The following is a 25,120-nucleotide window of genomic DNA, read 5'->3' on the forward strand; positions in this document are numbered from 1 at the left end:
AGGTCATCACGCTTGGTATACATAATATCACTTTTTAAGTATATTCCTACTCCTCCACCGCGACTGTTTTTTCGAGCATTTGATATGAATGTATAGCCCGGTAGGTTTAAATAAGGACCTTTTGAATTAGGCTGAATCCATGTTTCGACTACAGAAATTAAATCAGGACTGATGTTTATAGACATCAGCAGGGCCTCAAGTTTGGTGAAATTTTTTACATTAACAATAGATCGAGCATTGATGCATAATGAAGAGAATACTGGCCCGCAGTGAGCAGTCCATTTTTAGTTTGTTGACAGTTGTTGAGCCTACATATGTTTCAGATATGTTAGGCATACAAAGGTCATCTATGTCATTGTTATTTGTGTAAGATGTGCTAGCAAACATATCATTCAAATGATCAGGCTTGAAGGTAAGATTTGTTGATACACTGTGGCTTTCAACCAGTGTAATTAATTCGGTGTTGGATAGATGGACAAAAGGGGGATTCCAGTCACTGCACAAGGTACATGTCCAATTTTGTATGTCATGATAATTTGCACTTTTTTTACAACATTTGACATGAACTTCAATGGGACAAGTTAAACACTTAATATATTTTTGATTTTTTCTGATTGTTTTTATACAGTAGTTACATTTTGGTTTTATTATCATGTATAAACAAGGAATTGAAAAACAAAAGGTATAAGATAGGGTTGGTTTAAAGCTAAGCTTAAAAGATAGCTAAGCTAAGGTTTAAGAGAATGCATAAAGTAAAAAGGTTCCTGAGTTTGGTTTTATTGTCATTGGTAAATATCATATGATTTGTTTAGCTTCAAAATGATAATTGAAAACTGCATAATGTTATAGCCTAACAAAATAGATTAAGATGCCTCATGGTTAAAAATTTTTGCAATATCTGAAAAATCGTCTATCACTTGCCTTTTGTTATTCCAGAAGCACCACACTGTTCCTTTGGATGTCCAGACGTCCTTGGGTTAGGGTTAGGGTTAGCCCTGGCTTAAATGACTTCTAGAGAAGCTAGAAACACAATCTTGGATTCTATATTAGGGTTTTTGAGGATGGCGAGTTCAATAGTGTTACTTTCAACAATACCTGAGGTCATTTTCAAGGTCAAAATATCATATTTTAAAGTCAAATTACAGAATTTTTGCCCATTTTTGCGTCTAAATTGTAAAGCAAAACTGTTTCAAACTAGTTTCAAAGAAGTCTGTGACGAAATATGATATTGTGCACCTACTGCATCTATTGTGTAAGATATTTTCGCTACACTGCGTAAGTTCTTTGAAGTTCTTTTTATTTATTTTCGGAAATATTTTGGTGATTTCATATGCCCTAGCAAAACATTGCGGTTCCAAGCCTTTGTGACGTAACAATTTATTGAAATCAAAGCTGTAGTTTGCATGGCAAGACTGAAATGCGTTGCGGGTTTCATTTTGCTGAGTTGTTATCCTTTGTAGATGCACCTTTAGCTAGTAGTATAATGCTGCTTGTACTACTTTAGCTAACATTCAATTGAAAGCTTATGTCCTCAATGTAAGTGACAAAGAAAAGCCTTTGGGATGCCTCAGGGGGCAAGAAAAGCTTTCCAACTAGTGATAGACATTGTCTATTATAGTGTCATCTTGTTATGTATTGTCAATTTGTGTATTAGCCTATATTGTAATCATTGACTCTTTTAGATAATAGCCATAGTGTTGAGAAATACATATGATGTTTATGTAACAGCATATTTCGTCACAGACTTCTTTCAAACAGTTTTGCTTTACGATTTAGACGCAAAAATGGGCAAAAATGACCAAAATTCTGTAATTTGACCTTAAAATATAATATTTTGACCTTGAAAATGACCTCAAACGGTGTTGAAAATAACACTATTGAACTCGCCATCCTCAAAAACCCTAATATGAAATCCAAGATAGTGTTTCTAGCTTCTCTAGAAGTCATTTAAGCCAGGACTCAAGTTATCATTCAGACTCAAGTTAAAAACCCCGAGATCGTTAGTTTCCAGTCCTTTACTTAAGGAGTCTATGACTGTAACATACATATATGGAGCTTTGGATTTCGCTCTGGAAATGCTGATGCCTGGAAGATCGCTCCTTCTCAACATTGCATCGGTTTATTGAAAGTGCTAAACTCGTTCAAAAAATAATCACTTCACAAAACAATGACATTAAGAGTATATAAAATTCAAGCAAAATACGTGTAGCCTTGTAGCCGTGTAACCTAAATGACCAAAGTAGGCCTAATATTGCATTGCCTCGAAGAGCAACAAAACAACAGCATTAAAGCATGGCGCTGTTGCAGCACAAGTAATGTTTGCAGCACTGTCTTTCATGGAAGATGTTTCACCACTAATTTTTCTTTTCTGTTGATGAGACCTCGTACTGAAACCGCTGCTCCCCTTGCCTTCCTTACAGGTGAACCAACAGCAAGCCTTTCTCCAGGCATCTACCTTCAACCCTCATCATTTTTTGCAATGATTCCAAAATTCGTCGTTGTAATAGTCGTCATCGTTTGACATGATGTCATCATCCGATGTTAAAAATGCTTGAGCAGCTGATTGTAACAATGACGTTGACGATCTACTTAAAATCGAAGTTGTTCCCGCTTGAGACTTTGCTTCCACACCATTAGTTGCTGATAGGGTTTCAATAGGCACTTGTGAACTGGGCACTCTCGTAGGTCTGATACATGATATTGGTGGTTTAGAAGATGATATCTCACAAGTGGAGCTTTTCAATATTGTAACGGTTGGTTTCATCTCAAGGGGAATAGATTGCTCGTCACTTGAACTACTAACATCTATTTTGTTTGTTGAGATGGAAACACTGCCATCACTTATTAATTCGTCGATCTCCGAAGTGTGAACTGACGTATGGACTGAACTACGATTATCGTCTGAATGGGGCGAAGTGAGAGAAAAGGGTTTTCGAAAAGAACTAGGAGGGTGGGCTATTCGAGCAGACTGCACAGTGACGATGCTCTTTGACCTGTAACTGTCAAAAACATATTGTACTCTTTTTTGGTAAAGAGGTCACTTTCTTCAACCACAGACATATATGTCATATTGTACTCTGGCCTACATGAAAGAAATCTCCAAAACAAAATCATGGTTGTAACCAAGCAATAAAAAGTAAGTTATTCTGTGTATAGGCTCACAGCAATGAGCAGTTTACTTACTCTTGGCCTGGAAAAAGGTCATTCTATAGGTCTACGTAAAATAGTCTACCAACTAGGTTTTACCTTGGTGATGTCATCGATTCGTTTTGTTTACTTTCGTCGGCGGAACTTTTTGCAGCGCGAACAATCGGTCGACTGATTCTGTAAAGTCGACAAATTGAAGTTATATCCGCTTTTCAACTTACACACGTCTTCAACTTTTAGCTTGTATCGCGTAGCCTACTTATCAAAGCTTCCTGTTGTTTGTTGTATCCAGGCTCACACACGGTGGTTGAAGATTTAGATTAAGTGGACGGGAAGGCAAGGAAGCCAATCTTCGTGTCCACCTTCAGGCATGCCTTCAAGTGTCCTGCCACAGACACAGCCGCATACTCTTGAGTGGTGTCGAACCGGCGCCCTTTCGATTGCCGTTCCAGTGTTCTCACCACTCGGCTATGCACTATGCAGCCTCATGATGCTCGGCTATGCAGCCTCATGATGAACATCATTGATTAAATTTGTTTGAAATTTGACAGTGTTAATCGCTCACAAGGCAAGGCCTATTGGAAACAAAATCGTTTCGTTTAACGCAAAATTGTTTCCATTGGCTTCCACACTATGTTTTTTTCTTGATTGTGTTGCGAACAAAATGTTTTTGGCAAAAAATTTTATTTCGAACAGTTTTAGTGAAAGTAGCCTATGCATAATAAATCTTCATGTCCTATGCGCCTACAGTAGAATTCAATAATCCATCCTTCTCGGGACTAGGAGATTTTGCATGTAATAAGCAAGTGGTAGAAAAAACACCTTTATCAGAACCGCATCTGCAGTAAATACCCTCTTCAGCCCTGGGATATAGTCCTATCAATGCAAGCTATTACATTTTTGAGTAGGTTGCCGTACACCTGTATAGAGACCTAATAAAGGGTACCCTATATTTGGCGTAATATACGTACGTATACAATATGTGCTAATACGTATATTGCCTCAAACAACGAGACCGATTGATTGGGGAATTTTATCCTCGGACTGGGAAAGCTTCTTGCAGAGCTTAATCCTGGCAGTTTGCATACTTGTAGAGCCTTTGAATCACTGACGCAGGCCCAGTCACCAAATTTGAGCAAGTAAAGTTTCCGATTGTTGAAGTGCTGTTGTCTGCAAACTATTCCATCTGCTTGTGCCGTTAAATGGAGAGCAGTCCTAATGCGTTGCTCAAATGCACGCCCTGATAGTCGAACTATAGCGCAGCTTCATCTTACAGTTTATTTGTGTTTTGATGAGAATGTCTTTTTAAGATGCCGTTTACGCCTGCTTTCACATCATAGTTTTTAAGTAGCCTACAGATTGTTCAATTAAATATTTGTTCTCTGCAGACACAGTGAAAACTAATTGCCTTATAGGAGGAAACAAATGCGAATATGTATTATTGTGTCTACAATAATAGAAAGTGAAATCATTTTTTCGAGAACTATTGAATTTTAGTAAGTTGCTCTTAAATTCAACTAGGCAAAAGACAAGAGCTTTCTTTTAGATATGATTACCTAGTTCGACGATGGAGTAATCTTGGTGGAATTTTTGATGAAGTTGACGGATGATTTATGTTGAGAAAGCGTCCACCCACTGAAAACACAGAAGATATTTTCAAATCTGTTATTGCTAACAATGAGCCACGGCATTTGTAACAAATTAAAAAGTAGCCGAAAGCCGGCAAATAGCCTACTCAACAAAAACCAGCTCGTGGCTGAGTGGTTATAGTCTCCTACAAGTCAGCAGTTGTGAGGTGAGCAAGCGACAACTGAGCAAGTGACAACTCAGCTAGCAACATTTCAGCAAGTGGCTGAAGTTGGTAAATGATGAAACTGAGCAAGTAACAACTGAGCAAGCCGAAAGTTAGAACGTCACGCAAATGAGAAGTTAGAACAAGAGTTCTTAACCAGGGGTACGTGCAGAGGTGGGCAAAGTTACTTTCAAAAGGAACTGAGTTACAGTTACAGTTACTTGGCCAAAATAGTAACTGAGTTACAGTTACCGATTTTAAAAAGTAACTAGTTACAAGTTACTTTCACTTACTCACAAATCTAAACATAAAATTCTGCACCTGGCCAGCTCTGCACGCAAGTCCAGTTTAACCGTAATGTTTGATATACTCAACGGTGGGCAAACTGCGGCTCGCGAGCCGCATGCGGTTCTTCAACATAAATTTTGTGGCTTTTGTATTGAATCGTAATATTACAAAAAAATTAAGATTATATTTTATAAATATGTTATCTCGCGAATTCAACCAAGCAACTACCTAAGGTATGGCAGGCATGGTTCGAGCCATGGGCGCCACATTGATAGAGGCGCGAAAATCGGTTGGTAAAAATTAAAATTTGTTGCTTACACTTTCTTCAAAATCTAATTTGCGTCCAATACAATAAAAAGATCAAAACGGAGTCTCTCTTTTACTGTAGCCATTGTAAAACAATGGAATTGTAACGTTGCAAAAGCAACATTGTGCCACTCCTGGCTCATTTTGCGTTCAGTCAGCAACAATTGGAAGTTTAGTAAAGTCGATAAGCAGCGATTAGTTGAAGCTTAGAAGTAGCACCAGAACTTACTTATTCATTTTTATAAAAATTTATAACTTTGTAAAATCAAAACATCTTGCAACATTGACAAATGAACACTAGGAAAAATTAATTCGCACAGCATTAACAACTTATCGTCCAAATTTTCAGAGATTAGCGAGTCAAGTACAAAACTGATATGGATAAACAATCATTGTGTTTTTATTGCTGTTATGTTATTTTGTGTCACTGATTTTGCGGCTCGCCGGTGTTTATGGTTTATCCACAAGCGGCTCTTTCTTTGAACAACTTTGCCTACCCCTGTACTATACAGTGTAGTGTTAGAGCCATCCATGCTAACATAACAGCACAAGCAACAAAACCAACAATGTTTTATTCAAAACGAAATTACTCAGTAGTCTATATCTTTATTTCCTTTGAAAAATACGAGCATTTCAAAGTGCTCGTCACTTATGCCCGACTTTTTGGTCTTTAAAATGTCCTTGCCTAATGAAAACAACCTTCCACTGCAAAACAGTTTTTTCATCGGTCCGCTTGTGAATCTGGATCTGCTTAACTTGGGCTCAGGGTCCGCTTCCAAATACTCCTGTAACAGATTCAACGCACATTGCTTTTTCTTCTTAGTTTTTGCGTAAAGTGGTGCAAAAAGTCCTCTGCGGCTCTACCACCATCCACTTCAGTGTCGGTGCAGCTCCACTCTTCAGCAGAGCAGTTTGCTTCTTTAATTGCTTGAAGCATGTTCTGTTTTATTTTAGTCTTCTTTTCAACAGTGTCGCTTGTCAGCCATTGGACACAGGCAGGCCCTGATTTAGGGGGGCAGAGGGTGCAGTTGCCCTGGGCCCCCTTTTGAAGGGCCCTCCGACGCGGAAACATGTGATTTTGTGTTATTATTATTTTTTCTTTCAGCATTTGAAGTTTCTGCAAAATGCCTCCTTTTCTTTTCAAAGTTAATTTTTAGTCACAAGGTGGCGACTGAGCTTGGCGTAAAGGCATTAACAAGGGTGTGGGTGACTTTCAAGTTACCTTGCAAAAATTTTTTTGCACGGGGACCCCGACCTAAAAGTGCCCCGGGCCCCCATCAGTTAGACTCGCCCCTGGACACAGATATGCCTGAGTCTAAATTGTGGGTGGAATGCAGTCGCTGTCCTCGAACCAATGACCAAATCTGGTTTGTATTGCTTCCACAAGAACGTCCACCAACGGCAAGCAAACAGCAATATGCTGTTGCTGGTTTTGATGTCAGACAATCTTTTTAGAGTCATTGCAAGCGTTGCGGTAGGCTACACTAAATGCAACAAATTTCAACTTCTTAAAGGTAACTAACTAACTGACTATAAGCGTCAAGAAATTGCTTTTAATCGCTGCGTGTTTCTTGATGATTATATAGTCAGTTAGTTAGTTACCTTCAAGAAGTTGAAATTTATTGCATTTTTATAAATATTTTCAGATTCCTGATGAGGGCTTAAGTTAAACCGAAAACGTTTGACTGTTAAACTATTCGTAAATATGTAAAATATATTGTGATAATGCTCAACCCTGTTGTATTGTTGTGTCTTGCCTGTCTTTGGTACATATTGATTAATCGCCAAAAACAATTAATTTAGCCAAATCAATTATCAAAAATCGCCAAAAAAGAGCCAAATCGCCAAACCATAAATATGAAGCCAAACGTCTTAAAAAATCGCCAGATTTCTGGATTTTGGCGATAAATTCGCCAATATGACAACCCTTCTCAGTCACAAAACAAAAAGTAGCACCGCGCATGCGCAGTGCTGCGCCAATACAGCTGCGAGAAGAATGCATTACTGCGCAACACAAACATGTGCGGAGAAATGGACAGCAATTAGAAACTAAAATTTGATACAAAAGTAACTTGTAACTGTAACTGTTAAAAAAGTGTTAAATAGGAACTAGTTACCGCGTTTCGTTACTTTTGGAAAATAGTAACTCAGTTACCGTTACAGTTACTCAAAAAGTAACTAGTTACAGTAACTAGTTACTTTTGTAACTAGTTACTGCCCACCTCTGGGTACGTGTACCCCTTGGAGGTACGAAGCACCAAAGCAGGGGTACGACATGCAGTGTGGAATTATACGCTATTTAGGCATATGTGTGAAGAATACGTAACAAGTCACTTTTGTATACGTCTATATACTGGAGAGGTTTCTACTTCTCAGGGCTGGATGCAAGACCCATTTATTTTCAGCCTACATTTTATGGATGATAATGACCAAATGAAAGACGATCTTATTGAAATGAAAGCTAGTAGTAAAAGCAAAATAGAGTTTGATTCAATGCAGTTGGATGCCTTCTGGTGTGCACAACTCAGCACATTTCCCCAGTTAGAAAAAAAGCTTTAGAAATCCTTGTGCTTTTTGCGACAACCTACCCATGTGAAACTGAGTTAACTCTTTGTAAACACCAAAACTAAGTCGGTCAATCGTTTGGATCCAAGAGATAACATGCATGTGTCTATCTCAAAGAAAGTACCGCGTTTCAACATAATCATTGACGAAAAGCAGCAACAAAAAAGCCATTCGTAGATTGACTGATAAATCTTGTCGAACTTACAAGACTGTTTTTAATGCATACATTCAACACGTAAGTTATAAATACACTGAGTTTAATTCTTATTACAATTTTATTTGCTTCCGTCGGCCATTGTAGACAGGGGGTACGAGGAAATTTAATGAAAGCTCAAAGGGTACGAGCGCTAAAAAGGTTAAGAAACACTGAGTTAGAATGTCACGCAAGTCAGCAAAATGAGCTTGACAAGCGATGACCAAGTTAATCCGTCGTGAGCACGCAAATCTCATTTGCTTTGGCAGTAGCTAAAATGTAATTGCTAAGTTGAAGCACTTGCTAAGTTGTCGCATGCCGAGTGATGCAACAACCAGTGGTTATCGCCTTCTGCACTGGTGCAAATAGGCCTGAGTTCGATTCCAAGTCGCGTCACACCAAAGACGGCAACACCAGGAGCGGTGATGTTCTGGCGGTTCATGTTTACATTGACTCAACGTCTTTAGATTTCGAAACGATGCCAGCTTTTTGCATTTGCTAGCTAAATAACAACACAATAAAGATTAAAAAACAAATGGCACAATTTAAAGTGTCTTTTTCACATTTCAGACCATTTGAAGTTAATACTGCAGGGAGCTTCATAGCAAATTAAACGTAAGAGCGAATTTTTAGCTGTAAATCGTTTCAAAATTCACTTCTCCTTAGTAGCTTACACGTCTCAAGATAATTGGGGCATACGACAGCAAACTGATTCTTCGATAAAACCATTTTTCTTGCAACTTAAATTTTGTAAGTCAACCACTTTTACTATTACTCTGTTCAATTGGCAGCCATTCAAAAGGAGAATTCGGTGACTGCTGCAGAGTATAGAAGGCTACATTTACAGCTAAAGCACATTTGTTGTTTTGCAGGTTAAGCCCCAGCTCAGTGGCCGAGAGGTTTGCCCTTCGACAAGTGCTCGGAGGTCTGAGATTGAATTCAGGTCGGGTTACATCAAAGACTCAAAACAGCACTAATTTTATTTTTTCTTGCTTAACGCAGTAAAGATAGGTCAGGTAATATTGTGGTGGCATCGTATATCTGATGCAAAAGTAAACATAGACCCCATGTCTTTAAAATGTCTTCGTATTTGTGGAGCGACAATAAACAAACCACTACATTTTCTCATTATTGCAGGTTGATAAAGCCTGGTGCGGTATACCGAATAACGGTTATTTGGTCTCGCAACAATTTTTTTAAATAGTGACTTTGTGAACAGACAATAGCTTATTACGTACCTGAAGCAGCTCTTCGGTCGTTTCTTTGCATTGTGACGTAGCTTTGTTGTTGCTGCCTATCGCGACGCAACGTTTCATCGATGACGACACATGAGGACGCTCGACGTTCAAAGCGTTTCATCAACACTGCCATACGTTGGTTTTCTTGCCGGAATCCTTGCTTTGTTCGTCGTAACACTTTTGGCAGTGGAGGACTAAAAATTCAAAATTGAGAAAGCCATTTTTGTATTCAAAAAGAAACTCTTAGCTGAAAATGGAACAACCTGAAACAAAACTGAAAGTTTTGATATAAGCCATTCAAACTTGTGCTTATTTTTTAATAGACAAAGCAAACTAAAAATTGAATGAGGCTGTTCACTAGGCATTTAGTTACATGCCATGATGTACGTTTCTTCTGGTGCAAACTATGCTGATCTATTATGTTATTTAGACAAAGCAAACGTTTGCAAAAGCTCAGCCTTTTTGAACAACTGAAAGAAAGTCAATGAGTAGAATTTTTACGTTTGCCGTAAGTATATTTCTAATCAATTAGTTTTGAAACTTGGCATGCGATTTTTTTCAATCAAAGACACATGGTAGGTATTTATTGGCGTTTATGGTTGACCTTGTTTAGTCTGTTATGCCCATCTACTGTACAGCAGTTGTAGTATCTCTTACCACTCGGCTGTGACCGGCGCATCTCCAACACTTAAATCACGCCGTAGTGGAATATTCCTTCGCGGCAAGTTGACGCCAGATGTCTCTGATGTCTCAGAGGTAGTCTCGGACACTCGATCTCCCGAAGAGGCGACAGATGGGGCTTCAGAAGATCTTGTCGCGCTTGTAGAGTCGCTATGTTCACAGTTTCCTTTCTGGACGCAACGCAGGCCGCACTTTCGACGAGGAGATGACAAACGAATAGGGATAATCTTGATCCCAACGCTTTCAGGATCTCGTTTCGTGCAAGGGCAGTTTCGATGAGTAGCCGAATCAATACCGATTCTCTTATCCGTACCCGTGCTTTTGGGAGGTTGCAGCTGATGTACTATATATCTCCCACTTGAATCTAGCTGCTGATCAGTTGTTGGGTTTGGAGAACCTGCTGATGGGGTTAACATATCGGATTTTCTATGTGCGTAAGGATTTACAATTATAGGCTTCGGAGGGCCAGCGGAGGGTCCAATATGTGATAACAAACTGTCGTCTTCATTGTTATCATCATCATCACTGTCGTCGTTGCTTTCAGGAAGCACGCGGTAATCAGCGTCCGTTCTCCCGCCACAGCATCTTATGAACCAAGCTCGAATTACTCCCAGACACCGCCAAAAGAAGCTGCTTTTTTCCTGCACAAACTGTTTAGGGTGTTCTTTGAAATTTGCAGTTTGATCTTTGGCATAGGAAAAAGCTTGTTTTGCCCTGCAAGCAAACATATCAGTTGTCTGAAATCAACAGCAGAACAGTTTTATGGACGTTTTCATGAACGTTTTCCTAAAATGCTATTTTTTTATTTTGTTCAATTCGTATTGTGACAATGTGGCATATATGAAAATAAAGCGTTAAAGATAAAAGATAAAAAGCGTTAAAGATAAAAAAACGTAATAAAAAGCGCAACCGTAACTAAACGCATTACCTGTCAATAATCGTGACACGTAAGATGCTACCAACGTTTCTGTTCACGACCTGCACAGTGCACAATATAGTAACATGCTAGTGCAATAGCCTATCACTTTCGCCCCCCCCCCACCCCCTTCGAGAGTCTTCACGCCCCCCAGTTTAAGAACCACTGCTTTAAAAGTTATTAAAATATAGTAACGTAACTAAATTTGATGCAATTTGCTTTGCTTGGCTTTTTTGATTGGCGTTGAGCCAAACCATGCATTGATCATTTTTTATAGTAGTAATAGGCTAGCATTAATTGTTTATAGCTAAGCATGTTTGCGTAATAGATAATGCTTTCAAAGCAAAAACAACTCTTCTTTCATGCAATGGATCAATTTAGACTTACTGGTTTCCTAATCCTGTTGATTTTCTTCGTATGCCTTCTAAGGTATCTGATACCATGGAAGATGATGTCCCAGGGTTGGGTTGACCTGAGGAATATATTTCCTCATCATCTGAAGCGTCGCTGGTCAAACTCGTGTACGAATGTTTCTGTAACAAAATGAAAAAAGGCTGCAAACAAGCACTCGTGAAAACGCTCCTCTGATTTTCTGTTGCTTCATTAGAATCATTATACATCTTTTCACTTTCCAGCATCCACATCATGCTCCCTCCTTTTTTTCCATCAGTCATCATCAACCATGCGACTAGTGGCCAAAATAAACGAAAAGCAACGCAGTGTTAAGATAGGAGAGAAGTGTTAACATACGTAACAAAGGTAGCCTGCTGTGGTCAATAGAGAAGGTAGAGAATTGTAACTGACAGCTATAAAATCGGTATAAATGAAGAATGAATGAGTTAAAGGGAATAGTCAAAGTTTGTCGGATGTTATGACGATTCACAGCATGAACGGTATAAAAGTTACAAGAAAATCGGAGAAAATGACACATAGCTATATTACGATCACATTAATCAAAAATTGAAGGCGAGATAAAAGCGAGCGGCGCGATTATAAAATGTTTGCAAAAGGGGCTGCCAGCCGGATAACTTTGCTAGCCGGGCCGAATCCGACCTTGATCTAGCAACTCTTTTGTTTAATGCACTTTTTTTGAGTGAGTAGTTTGCATCCCGGTCATATTTAGCTTGTACAAACTAAAAAAATGAAAAAAAAAAAAAAACATTAAAACTAAGAGCCGATATTATATTCTTACTTTGATAACCTTTTTCCCATGTCTTGGATACGGGTATCGCCGTTTTCTTTTTGACTTTAAACCATCAGTTACACGGCTCCATAAAGATCGTCTTTCGCCACTGTAATCTGCCGGTATTTTTATAGTGTTTCCTTTCCGCCGTGCGCGTCTGCACGAATACAAAATTGCCAACATTTTTACTGCAAACAACAATTATTTGACATTCAGTTATATACATTTGTCAATTATTAAGTCAATAAATCAGAACAGATCCCATACAGAAAATTCGTCATTTCTTTGCAATAATTCGACTTGTGCAGACGTTATCGATTTGCTAGCTGGGGAAGAATGTTTTTGAAAGTTTGTGAAAAGCAAGGTGGCCAGTTTCAAAAGGTCGCACTCGACAAAAAATATATTGAATCTTGATGAGTTCATTCAGTCAAGCCAGGGATTCATAGAATTACGAGATGACCAACTCGGCTACGTTATCTGACAAGTGGAGGGTAAAGTACTGCCAGATATTTTTTAAACTTTTAGAATAAATGTAAAAAAAACATTTTTTTTACATTTTTTAGCAGTGGTCACCCAAAGCTTGCCTATTTAAAACTAACCCGAGATTTAAAGTTGCACAAAAGAAGTGTATTTTAGTTTTATTAATTTTTTTGTTTTTAATTGCTTAGTAATATATTTTTTGAACCTACGAGTTTTATTCAATTTCAGTTTTGTAAGTAAAATTCTCTTTCCTAATGCAAGGTAACACAACTACAAATTGCTTTATTTCAATTTTGTGCAACTTAAATCTTCGGGTTATTTTTAAACAAGCAAGCTTTGGGTGACCACTGCCTTTAAAAACTTTTTTTTTTAACTTTAAAAAATACGGCTGTACTTTATCTTACATTTGTCAGATAACGAAGCCGAGTTGGTCATCCCGTAATTCTATGAATCCCTTAGTCGAGCGATTTGAGCCATAGTTGAATTTTATATACTTTACTTGCCTTCTCAGCACGACGTAATAACAGCAAAGAAAAAGGAGCAAAGCAATTCCAGCTATTGACCCAAGCACAATTCCAATCAGACCTCCAACGCCAAAACGGCTCACTAAACCTGAAATGCAAAACAGATTAATTGAAAGACCGCATTTAGCCATTTATATTTTAACCACTTTCTGTTTTCTTATTTACTGAAACACTTAAATCGGTTTTCAAAGAGATGGCCTATTATTATTTTTTGATAGAACTTACACTGTAGCCTACTGCTACACTTAACTGTGTTTTCTTTGTGGAAAGAAAACAACTAAACTAACTGTCGCCAAAGGTATGCACTGTTGAGAAGGAGCGATTCTCCTGGCGTCAGCACTACCTGACTACGGTACTCACTATGGAACAGCGAGCATTGTGTTTCGTTAACCATACCGGTGTAGCCCAGCCCAGCCTCATGGGCGAAACACGTGTCTATCGCTGTCAATTCTTGCTACACTCGACTTCCGAAAAACAAATAAATGCTTCTTCGAAAACGGAAAACGTGTGGCTTCCGCACAAAATTAATAAGTTGCCGATAAAGCCTTTGAAATTTACGTAAATGCAAACTTCAAATTACTGGACGAATTCGTCCAATTGGGCAGTAAAGGGTTAAAGCAGCTAGTAATAAAATTGCATGAAACATTGAAACTTTGAAACTGTTGGAAATTCAATGGAAAAGAAAATCATCAAGCATTGTTACCATCCTTGATGAGCCTACCATTTCTATTCTTGTTCCCCAAAGAGTCAGTATCTCCTATTACTGGTAAGTTGGTGTCCCAAAAGTCGTAATTATTATTGCTGTCGTATTCGTCCTTTCCTTCTGCAACATTCAAAGGAGCATCATCTTCATCCTCATCTGGAATGACTGGTTTGTGGTTTGATTTCAATGCATCGTCATGTTCTGCAACAACGCTGACGTCGTCGTCCTGGTGGTCAGAAACGGAGTCTTCAAGCTGGGGAATTACCCGCTTCGGTAGAGCGCCCAGGGCTTCTCCTTTTTTTAGTTTGGCTGCAAGGGCATCAAGAGTAGGCCGCTTTTGAACAACATTTGTCAGAACGGAAGCAGAGTCTTCATTTCCAACGGAAATCTCATCATTGCTGAAAAGATTATCACTGTTGAAAGAGTTTCTTTCAACTGTGTCCGACGCTGCGTAAGGTTGTCCGTCAAACATAGGTTTGGCCAGTTCTTTTCGTATAATAATTTCCACGCTGGATATAGACGGATGGCCCTCGTATTGAACTTCCACGTAAAAATGCCTGTACGCAAACATCCTCCCCACGGAAACGTCATCACCACGCTTTTGCACGTCATCTTCTCCCATGAGCGACACGACACAATCAAGATTGTTCCTGTATGGAAAGACTAAAGTTTTGCTTATTTATTTTATTCTGAAAATCGATTTTAAAATTTTGACGCATGTAACCTAAATATCAGTCGTAGTAAGTTCCCAACTACTTAGAGTGAAACCAAAATTAAAAATCTTATTTCAGACCTTTGTGTAACATCTGTGATGAAGCATCAAGTGTATAATTTATTTTACGAGATTTTAAATATGACTACAATTTTATTGAAACGTAGCTCTAGTCCAACGGTGGGCAAACTGCGGCTCGACAACATAAATTCTGTTGCTCTTGTATTGAATCGTAATATTACAAAAAATTAAGATTATACTTTATAAATATGTTATCTCGCGCTGTCAACCAAGCAGTGCGGTGTACCTAGGGTATGGCAGACATGCCTCAAGCCATGGGCACCACATTGATAGGGGCGCAAAAATCGGTTCCTAAAAATTAAAGTTTGTGACTTACACTTTCTTCAAATCTAATATGCGCCCAATACAATACAAAGATCAAAAACGAGTCTCTCTTTTACTGTAACCATTGTAAAACAATGGAATTGTGAACATTGTGCCTCTCCTGGCTCATTTTGCGTTTAGTCAGCAACAATTGGAAAAAGCAGCGCTTAGTTGAATCTTAGTAGCACCAGAACTTACTTATTTATTTCTATAGCCTAAGAATTTACAAATCTAATCTGTTGCATGACTTATTTTGGCCTGACCAGAGCACTCAGTCTGTTCTAAGAAGAAATTAACATTAAAGTATTATTGAGCTTATAAGCATAATTACAATGAAATTTTGAGACCAAGAATTAGGCTATAGGTATGATTTATTTTTACGTGCTGTGCTGGCGCTGCTTAGCAGTCTGAAGTTTTGAGGTTCATTCACAACTTCACAAGTTGTGCTAAAGTGCTTTATGAATATTTGGTACCATACTTTTACCTAACTTCCTCAAGTTATCAAACGGATAAAATGAACGCAATTCATAGTAGAACACACCAATGTTGGGATTGGGAATGATTCGCTATCAGTTTCTTCAATATCTGGTTAGCAAACAACCCAACGGTCACAAAACCCGCCGATATGCCAACAAATGTCGGCGACAAATTAAATTAACTAATATTAGTTTTTGAAAAAATCTGCAGGTTCCAGAAAATAAATATCCAGAACTCAAAAAGACCAGTGCACGACTCATTTCTGTTTTTACTACGACTTATTGTTGTGAATCTTTAATCTTTATTCTCTGCAATGAACGTTGTAAAATCAAAACATTGTGCAACCTTGACAAATGAACACTTGGAAGAATTAATTCACATTAACAACTTATCGTCCGAATTTTCAAAGATTAGCGAGTCCAGTACAAAATTGATATGGATAAACAATCATTGCGTTTTTATTGCTGTTATGTTATTTTGTGTCAACTGATTTTGCGGCTCGCTGGTGTTAATGGTTTATCCGCAAGCGGCTCTTTCTTTGAACAACTCTGCCCACCCCTGCTCTAGTCTATAGTTATTGGTTGTTTGTTTGGAATATATTGTAGTAGGCCTAATGCTCATATGTACTGAAAATCAATTGTAATTTAAAGATTTGAGCCCAAAGGTCAATTTAATTTTTGTAACCCATACTTGGCAATTTTTTTTCCGGGGTAATAGAGCAAGCGAAAAGAAGCAGTTAAGAAATTTAATGCTTTTCTAATATTCCACGAACATCCTCAATGGAAATGGTTGTTCAAATATCGTCATTAGAACATTACACAAAAATAAAATAACTGTTGCAGTTACACTTCACATTGTGATGTGAGTCATTCCATTATAATTCAACAAATGGTGAACACTACCACCTCTTAGATTTTCTTCATTTTTACATATTTAGTACATATTTTAGAATAATATTCATAACTGTTGGAATTTTTTTGATACCTTGTATCGTTTTCAAGTTATCGCGATTTAAAATTTCACATTTTTGCCACTAGTGGCGCCATTGTGCGTGGGAACATTTTGGGAAAATGCTCTAAAGTCACCATTTCTTGTCCAATTATGATGAACAAAGTGTCTATTCCCATGTTCTGATGGGTGAGGAATTCAATTATGCTATTAAAATATCAAAAAAACAATTGCTTGATATGAAAATCTTCATGTTAATTTTAAAAAGTTCCTCAAACTTTAAGGCCCCCCCACTCCCCCATGATTGCATAATTTTTTTTCTGATTGGCTCCATTTTGTAAAGTGATTGTTTAGTTACCAAGAAACGGAAAATCTTTCACTGAACTTTTCTCTAAGTGCTTTTTATCACATTGACTGTTAGCATACCCATTGAAAGCTAATGATTGTATTTAAGCTATTGTGAAGTTAAGGATAACAATTATGACTTCAAAGCCATTATGACTTCACAAAGACATAAAAATTATGTGGTTAACCTCAATTTAAAATAAACAATATCACACAACATCATAAAAATCAATTTATTAAAATATAGAGCTTTTGCCACACATGTGTGGCTTCTTCAGTATAATCTTATTCAAATAGAATTATATTTGAATATTTTCAATCGCTTCAATCTTATTCAAATAGAATTATATTTGAATATTTTCAATAGTTTCTATTTGAATAAGATTATACTGAAGAAGCCAAACTTGTGTGGCAAAAGCTCTATATTTCAATAAATTGATTTTTATGATGTGGGGTGATATTGTTTATTTTAAATTGAGGTTAACCACATCATTTTTATGTCTTTGTGAAGTCATAATGGCTCTGCTCTGAAGTCATAATCGTTATCCTTAACTTCACAATAGCTCAAATACAATTATTAGCTTGCAATGGGTATGCTAACAGTTAATGTGATAAAAGCACTTAGAGAAAAGTTCAGTGAAAGATTTTCCGTTTCTTGGTAACTAAACAATCACTTTACAAAATGGAGCCAATCAGAAAAAAAATTATGCAATCATGGGGGAGTGGGGAGGCCTTAAAGTTTGAGGAACTTTTTAAAATTAACATGAAGATTTTCATATGAAGCAATTGATTTTTTGATATTTTAATAGCATCATTGAATTCCTCACCCATGAGAACATGGAAATAGACACTTTGTTCATCATAATTGGACAAGAAATGGTGACTTTAGAGCATTTTCCCAAAATGTTCCCACGCACAATGGCGCCACTAGTGGCAAAAATGTGAAATTTTAAATCGCGATAACTTGAAAACGATACAAGGTATCAAAAAAATTCCAACAGTTATGAATATTATTCTAAAATATGTACTAAATATGTAAAAATGAAGAAAATCTAAGAGGTGGTAGTGTAAAATTTCTTTAAAATTTGTTGAATTATAATGGAATGACTCATGTACCAACTCACAGATTGATGCTTCAATGTTATTAATGTATTACGCCAAAGAAAATTTAATTACCTGCAAGAAGATATCGGAACTCTGACTTTGGTTCCCAACAGCCTGTACCATCTGATAACAACGTTCCATGTCGGCTCTCTTTGTTGTGCCCACCATTGACGAATTCTTGCATTGTTCTGACGTCGGTGGACCATCACTTCCAACGAGTAATGTTTAACATTTGCGCCTGCATCTCCAATGCCACCTTCCGGTCGAGATGAACGGACGCAAGGAGCAGAGGCTGGAAATTAATGAATTCAACTTGGTTTGTTTTTATTTTTTGCTACTTTAAAGTTAAAACAAGTGCAGTTAATTTAAGATAGTCTTAGTATTGTCCATTTAAGTTATTTTGGCAGCCGATTGTAGCATCGAATAGACAGCGATAGACACGTGTTTCGCCCATGAGGCTGGGCTCATCAGTATCGCACCGTATTCTTGCCACTTGAGTAATCGACCGCCGCTTTACCAGTCAGTTTAACTCTTATCTTTGTGGAAAGAAAGAGCCAACAAAACCAGCAGGTGCCAGGGGTAGGTCAATGTGAAGAAAGGCGTTCTTCCCGGCTATCAGCACAAGGCTGATTACTCACTAGCACAGCGAGCTGCAGTGACGCTTCGCTAACCAGAACGGTGTAGCTTCCACGCCAGCCATTGAGACCTCCAATTAAACGTTTAAGTTATTTTGGCTAGTGTTATTTTGGCTGTGCTAGTGAGTAATCAGCCTTGTGCTGATAGCCGGGAAGAACGCCTTTCTTCACATTGACCTACCCCTGGCACCTGCTGGTTTTGTTGGCTCTTTCTTTCCACAAAGATAAGAGTTAAACTGACTGGTAAAGCGGCGGTCGATTACTCAAGTGGCAAGAATACGGTGCGATACTGATGAGCCCAGCCTCATGGGCGAAACACGTGTCTATCGCTGTCTATTCGATGCTACAATCGGCTGCCAAAATAACTTAAACGTTTAATTGGAGGTCTCAATGGCTGGCGTGGAAGCTACACCGTTCTGGTTAGCGAAGCGTCACTGCAGCTCGCTGTGCTAGTGAGTAATCAGCCTTGTGCTGATAGCCGGGAAGAACGCCTTTCTTCATATTGTCCATTTGTTGGTAAAAATTTTGTGACAGCATAAACGACTTTTTGAACGAGTTGAAGATTAGCCTACTTTTTGTTAGGCTTTGTAAATGTGTTTGAGTGCAATAAAATATCGGATTTTCAAGCGCTTCTTTGGGATATACAGTAAGTATAAAAAAGATACCACCAATATTTTGACAAAGAAAAAATTCTAGGAGAATAATGTATTTTTAAGGGATGATGTGCCTTGCATTTGACCACAGACACATTTATCAAAGATTTTTGCAGAAGGTGAAGTAAAAAGTTCTGCTTGAGAAGTTCTGTTAAGTTTAAAACTATTTTTTGATGATTTACTAATAGTAAAGTTTTGAGTATCCCTTTTGCGTAAAATAATGTTTTTTTAGTTTGTATTAAAAAATATACGGCCACGGCTAATTTTTTATCGCATTAACCATTTGAATAGCACGCGTGCCCTACACCGCTGGCTAGAATAATGTAATGTTATGGAATGAGCAAAGAGAGAAAAAGTTTGCTGAAATGGAGAAAAATTGCATGTTTTATTTCGATATTTCTAACCTTAACCCTTTTACCACCCTTGAGCAGTAACGGCAACTCGGTCTATATGTGTCGAGCAGCTACTCAATTGATTCGTTATCGAGTTCACGCAAACCATTATTTCGACGTGTGGGAACAATATGACATATCAACAACACTGAAATTCAAATAGTCAATTTTACAATGATTAGGCTACTGGGTTGGCCAAATTTTTAGCGTTGACGAAGTATAGCTTATAGGCTATCCCGGATCGAGATGATTCCAAAATTTTTTCATCAAGCCCTAGAAGTAAGTTAGAAGAAAAAATCGCGTATTCTCAAACTTTAATATGATAGGATGTGCCAATAATCTTACTTTGTTGTAAGACATGCTTTGTTTAAAGGACAGGGCTTCTTGTTGATATTGGATTTAAAGTATCTATTCAACGGCCCTGCTCACCGCAATGGCGTAACTGAAAGTTTGCAACGACAAGGGGAGGAGGCAGGTGCAGCAGGAAGAGGTTCAGTTTTTATCATTTACTTGACAGGGAAGGTTGTCTCTTATCAACTAGGTCAAAATTTTAAAATGTTTGTTGAACATGAGTTTAGTATCTACATTTTGGGTTCTTTATATTTTAATTACATTAACCAGGCGTTCCAACCATTCTAATCCAACGATTATACACTTCTTGTAAAATGCAATTTACTTTTTACCTTCACAATTCCAGTCGACGTAAGTTCCCATTCCTTTGCATATGCTCTTGCAAATCACGAAAGTTGCAAAAACAGTCATGAACAAGTGTGATGATAGCATTGCCTTTCTATTGCCATACAATTTTGAAAGAACATTTTATACGCAAGAAAAAAATCAGCATAACTCCCACTAAGGGGAGATAATAAAAGCTGTAATCAGAAGAAATTTACCAATTTTAGCACCAATATAAAATAGGTTTCAAGAGCAGTTTTTAGTCACTGTGACGTCATATTAAGAATTGTTATAAACAATTAAAGTATTTTGTAATAATCAGCCCAGTTTGATCAGTGTTGAAAAAGTAGTATTTTTTTATCAAAATCCCATGTTTCAACGTAACTTTACATTACACATACGTTTCTAATTATAAGCTACTCATAACTCAACCATAAACCAGTGATGTGCATATTAAAATATTAGTTATGAATATTTAAGGCTTATTGCAAACCACGCATTTTTGCATGCAGAAATCATGTAGGCTTACAAAAATATAGGCTATTAAAAATTAAGAGGTGCAATGAAGTAGGTATAGACTGGCAGAATACGTTACCTGAATATTTTCAAACATAAGTGTAGGCTACGAAGCAGGGAGGTTGGGTATCAAACCCCCATTATCCACGACAAATGTTGAACACGCAACGAGTATTCATTTGTCCACCCCGTTAGCTCAGTGGTTACGCCCGGGGTTCAAGATCCCGCGGCGCTGGTTCGATTGTCGGGGTGTGCGCTTGAGCAACGCATTTCAGGACTGCTTTCCATTCAGCAGCACCTAGTGAATGGAATAATTCCCCGGCAACAACATTTCAACAATAGGAAACTTCACTCTGCCAATCTTGGTAACCGGCCTTGCGTCGAGCCTCTACAAGTATGCGAAACTACCAGGAATAACCTATCAAGGCTTTGTCCATGCAGCCTACTTCTAGACTATGTACTTCTACTACTTCTAGACTACCTTCTAGCTTTGTCCAGGTAGTCTAGAAGCAGTGGCGTACGCAGGATTTTCTCAAAGGGGGGGCCATTGAGAGTAGCGTAGCCAAGAATTTTGAAAGGGGGGGTTTCGACGACCGGCGGCGAAGCTCGACGGCATTTTTGCTTAAGACGACACCCAGCGGCGGGGTGTCTGGGGGGCCTCCCCCAGAAAATTTTGAAAAATTATTTTGAATTTGGTGCATTCTGAGAGCATTTTCAACAAAAATGTGGGTATGAATATTCCTGTAAAATGGTGCTGTCAAGTGGCATAGCAAAAGGATAAGATCATGTTTTCTTCGGCATTTTTCGGAAATAAAGCTAAGTCTCTATGTTTTCTTGTTGTTAATTCCTGGCTGAGATGTTTGGTATTGGCAAAACTCGCTCTTTTAATGCAGTTTTGTTTAAAATTAGGCAAGTTTTTTTTAGACTGAAACCATCATTCCCAAGCATAAAGAGACTGAAAGCATCATTCTCAATATCGTGACGTCACACGTGCGCCAAAGTGGGGTTGTAACCCCCAAGGCCCCCCCCCCCCTTGGCTATGCCACTGGCCATTGATATCCCTAGTTTAAACTTTATACATTTCTCTCTCACTAATCACTATAATAGGCTTACAGAACACTATGATACATTGGCATACCTGGGGTGGGGTAGGTGGATTGGGCTATGTATTTCGTATTGGCTTAGTCTATAAAACAACATTGTTACAGTAATTGCTTTGACAGAGCAATGCAAAACATATTAAATGCTTTAATCTACGTCGTTAACTACTAAAACATTTTTAAGGGGGGGGGGGGGGGGCATGGCCCAATGCCCCCCCCCCTGCGTACGCCACTGTCTAGAAGTACATGCTTTGTCAGTCCGAAGATAAAGATTCAAAACCAACCAACCATTTCTATCATCCATCCATGATATGTAGGATGGTGCAGACTTTTGTGTTCTCTTTGTTGCTTCAACGAAATGTTAACCTGAGAGAGGTGAGAAATCATCAGAGATGTACGTATACGCAGCATACTTGTGGTGCCCAGTCTATGGGCCGCCCGTCGACTGATGAATATAACAAGGCACTTCAGCAGGACGTGCTCTATAGCAGGGGCCACCAGCCCACCAACCTTTTTTGCATGCGGGCCACTTTGGCACTTAGGAGAGCTGTGGCGGGCCGCACTAATAAAATTTTGGGTAGGTTGACTCTTATGCTAGAAAAGAACGCATTTCGTACCCAGTATCCAGCGTTACATGTTCTTAAATCTTAGAATACCGCAGCAACAAAATTAGTCGAACAACGCTACTGCCAGGCCAAGCTCCTTTAACAACACTTTTGACTTCTTAAACATTGCCTAATAAACGAGGCCACTTGTTTTGCGCACTTATAGCGAGGCGAGCGGTTTCATCAGAATATTCATCGCCAAGCAAAGCAGGGTGGCCAATTTGGCTTTTTTGAAGCCAGATTTTGAGAATCTGGCTGTTTTTCAACTCCCTTGGCTTATTTTTTTCAAATAAAAAAAGCCAGAAAAATTAGGCTTTTTCTGGCTTTTTTTCATCTTTCATCGATTTTTTGTCAACTTAATAAAAAGCCAACATAAATTTGGCTTTTTTTGGCTTAATTTTACCTTTCCCGTATTTTTTAGAAAAAAAATTCAGTCAGCATCAGTCGGAGCAGTAATTTCTAACTTATACTTGGTTGTAGTGTCCGACCGAATGTCGTTTTGAAGCCGAAACTAGAAAATTTTCTAGTTGCTTGTCTTTTCATTAACTAAGTTTCTGCGTTGTCGCTGAAGTCAAAGTTCGGTGGGACACTATTTGGTTGTGCCCTTTTTATATGTGTATGTTTCATGAATACTAATTGGCGTTTTCTTGGCTGTTTCAGCTATTTTATACTGTTTTTTTCAGCTATTTTCTTCTGGCTTTTTTTGTGACTAGGTCTGGCTTTTTTTGGTGAAGACAGGTTGGCAACCCTGAAGCAAAGAGTGGTGTTGTCACTTCGCTTCACAAAAGATATCTTGCCATTAACAGTTTCAGTAAACATGGAAATGTTTGACACATCGCAATACAGGCAACAATAGTGACCTGCAAACATATCAGCGAAAAATAGGCTCCAATAACAGGGAGAAAGAAATCACGCACCATGAAACAAACGCTTGTGGAAATCACCAAAAAAAAACGTTTCTATTGTAACTCATGAACAGTGTTCAGGCCTCGAAATTTGTACTTTTTTTTCGGCGGTCAAGCATGTCCTACCGGACTGGCCCTTTCAGCGGACATTTAATATCTCAACCGGACATATTTTTTACATGTAGATTTTACACAAAATCACACTACAGTATTGTGATTTTGTGCAAAATCTACATGTATGTGGAGCAGATTGCTTGCAAATAAATCAGTGCGTTAATGACAGTCGTGTAATGACGCAATAAACACAATTGAAAACAACAATCCAAATTTCCTTATTACAAAAGCAACTACGATCACTTATTCCGTGGTTTTCGCGTTATAGAATCGTTGACTCGTTGTGCCAAGCGATTACTGCCGGCGCGGGGTTGTAAATCTCCATGTCAGGACCGTCCAGACAAATGCGCATTAGTGACTCAATAGTGTTAGCCCTCAATAGTGTTAACTAACTAACACAATAGTGTTAGTCTAACATCCTCCCTTCTGTGCAGAAATTCTATTTCTATCAGTATCATCAGCGTGAATAAGGTCGCCACATTCGCCTAAGCACGCGCGGAACCCAGCTGAGACTTGCTTCTCTGTGACGTTTCTTTTTAACAAACGATCAATGTAACGCAATAATCCTCATTGTTAAAATTAGAATACATATCCTGCCGAAAAGTTCAGACAACTTTATTTCAAGGCAACATTGCAAGGCGATGAAATGATGTAAAAATTGCCATCAGCTCGTTAACCACGCCACTCTAATGTGATCTTTGAAGCAATTGCCTGTACTATTATTGTTTCAGCTCCGTATTTGTTCGCGTTAAACAAACAATTGTAACAATTCAAATTTAAAATAAATTTTTGCTGCATTAGCTCTACTTTTGTCAAGAATTTTGCGGCGGTCATTTATGACCGACCAATGAGTCGGCTTCGGCAGACATTCAAGGTCATTCCGGAGGTCATGTCCGCCGGAATTTCGAGGCCTGAGTGTTCCCTATAAAAAAAGCAATGAGTTGGTTTTTCATCCTTTTTGTGAAAGTCTATAAAACCGTCTTTCTTTGATTATAATTATTAGACAAATGTCACTTGCGGTGCTTATCAGCATGGCAAGAATTGTTGATTAACAACTCTGTTGATTAACTTTTCCAGTAGCCTACTAAGCTAAATATTTTCATACAAGAAAAAGTCTTTAAACTTTTCCAATTTATTATAAATTGAGTTGGCACACCGACCTATTTTGCCAGCAAAAACTTGCATAAAGGAACATGCTCGTGAAATCCAATAACGGTGAAACGCACACTAGTGTTTACATTACATTCACAAACTTAAAATAAGCAACCCTATGCTCACAGACATTTTCATAATTCGAAAACAGACGTTTTAATCAACCACTGGGACAGTGTGGCTAGAGATCGCATTGGAATAACTTTAAACGACCCCTACCTAGAACTAGCCTACAATCTGATTGATAGGTCGGTGGAATCGTATGCTAAGCAAAAATGTGCTTCCCGGAAAGTATTTTGTGCCTTCATGCTCTTTAACTCCTCAAGAAAAGTATTTTTGGTTATAGGCTACTTGTGCGCTGATACCTTCCGCGGGCCGCACAAAACA

The 25,120-nt window shown here is 38.3% G+C and overlaps 1 protein-coding gene across 2 annotated transcripts; it reads right to left on the bottom strand.

Annotated features, from left to right (window-relative positions):
- Window positions 1–2,125: 2,125 nt before the first annotated feature.
- Window positions 2,126–21,011, bottom strand: LOC145765134 (uncharacterized). Of its 2 annotated transcripts, none has more exons than XM_082576891.1 (12): window positions 20,937–21,011; window positions 20,350–20,456; window positions 18,059–18,278; window positions 14,035–14,666; window positions 13,293–13,401; window positions 12,319–12,466; window positions 11,514–11,659; window positions 10,187–10,924; window positions 9,530–9,723; window positions 4,704–4,782; window positions 3,247–3,324; window positions 2,126–2,993 (listed from the first exon to the last, which is right to left on the bottom strand). In XM_082576891.1, exons 2-12 carry the CDS (start codon window positions 20,447–20,449, stop codon window positions 2,468–2,470), a joined length of 2,970 nt encoding a protein of 989 aa, XP_082433017.1. In that variant the 5' UTR covers window positions 20,450–20,456; window positions 20,937–21,011; the 3' UTR covers window positions 2,126–2,467. The 2 variants fall into 2 exon arrangements, with proteins under 2 accessions (XP_082433017.1, XP_082433016.1); XM_082576890.1 differs by having other exon boundaries at window positions 2,126–2,999.
- Window positions 21,012–25,120: the final 4,109 nt, after the last annotated feature.

Source organism: Aplidium turbinatum, chromosome 2, assembly GCF_918807975.1.
Source record: "Aplidium turbinatum chromosome 2, kaAplTurb1.1, whole genome shotgun sequence".
Classification (NCBI taxonomy): Eukaryota; Metazoa; Chordata; class Ascidiacea; order Aplousobranchia; family Polyclinidae; genus Aplidium; species Aplidium turbinatum.

What these genes read in the sequence shown, in the direction of transcription:
- LOC145765134 (XM_082576890.1), bottom strand. Translation starts at nt 20,449, where the DNA reads ATGCTATCATCACACTTGTTCATGACTGTTTTTGCAACTTTCGTGATT. An exon ending in GGGGAACAAGAATAGAAATG is followed by an intron (nt 13,402 to 14,034) that starts GTAGGCTCATCA and finishes TTTGCATTTCAG; the next exon opens with GTTTAGTGAGCCGTTTTGGC. An exon ending in GAATCGATGACATCACCAAG is followed by an intron (nt 3,000 to 3,246) that starts GTAAAACCTAGT and finishes TGTTTTTGACAG; the next exon opens with TTACAGGTCAAAGAGCATCG.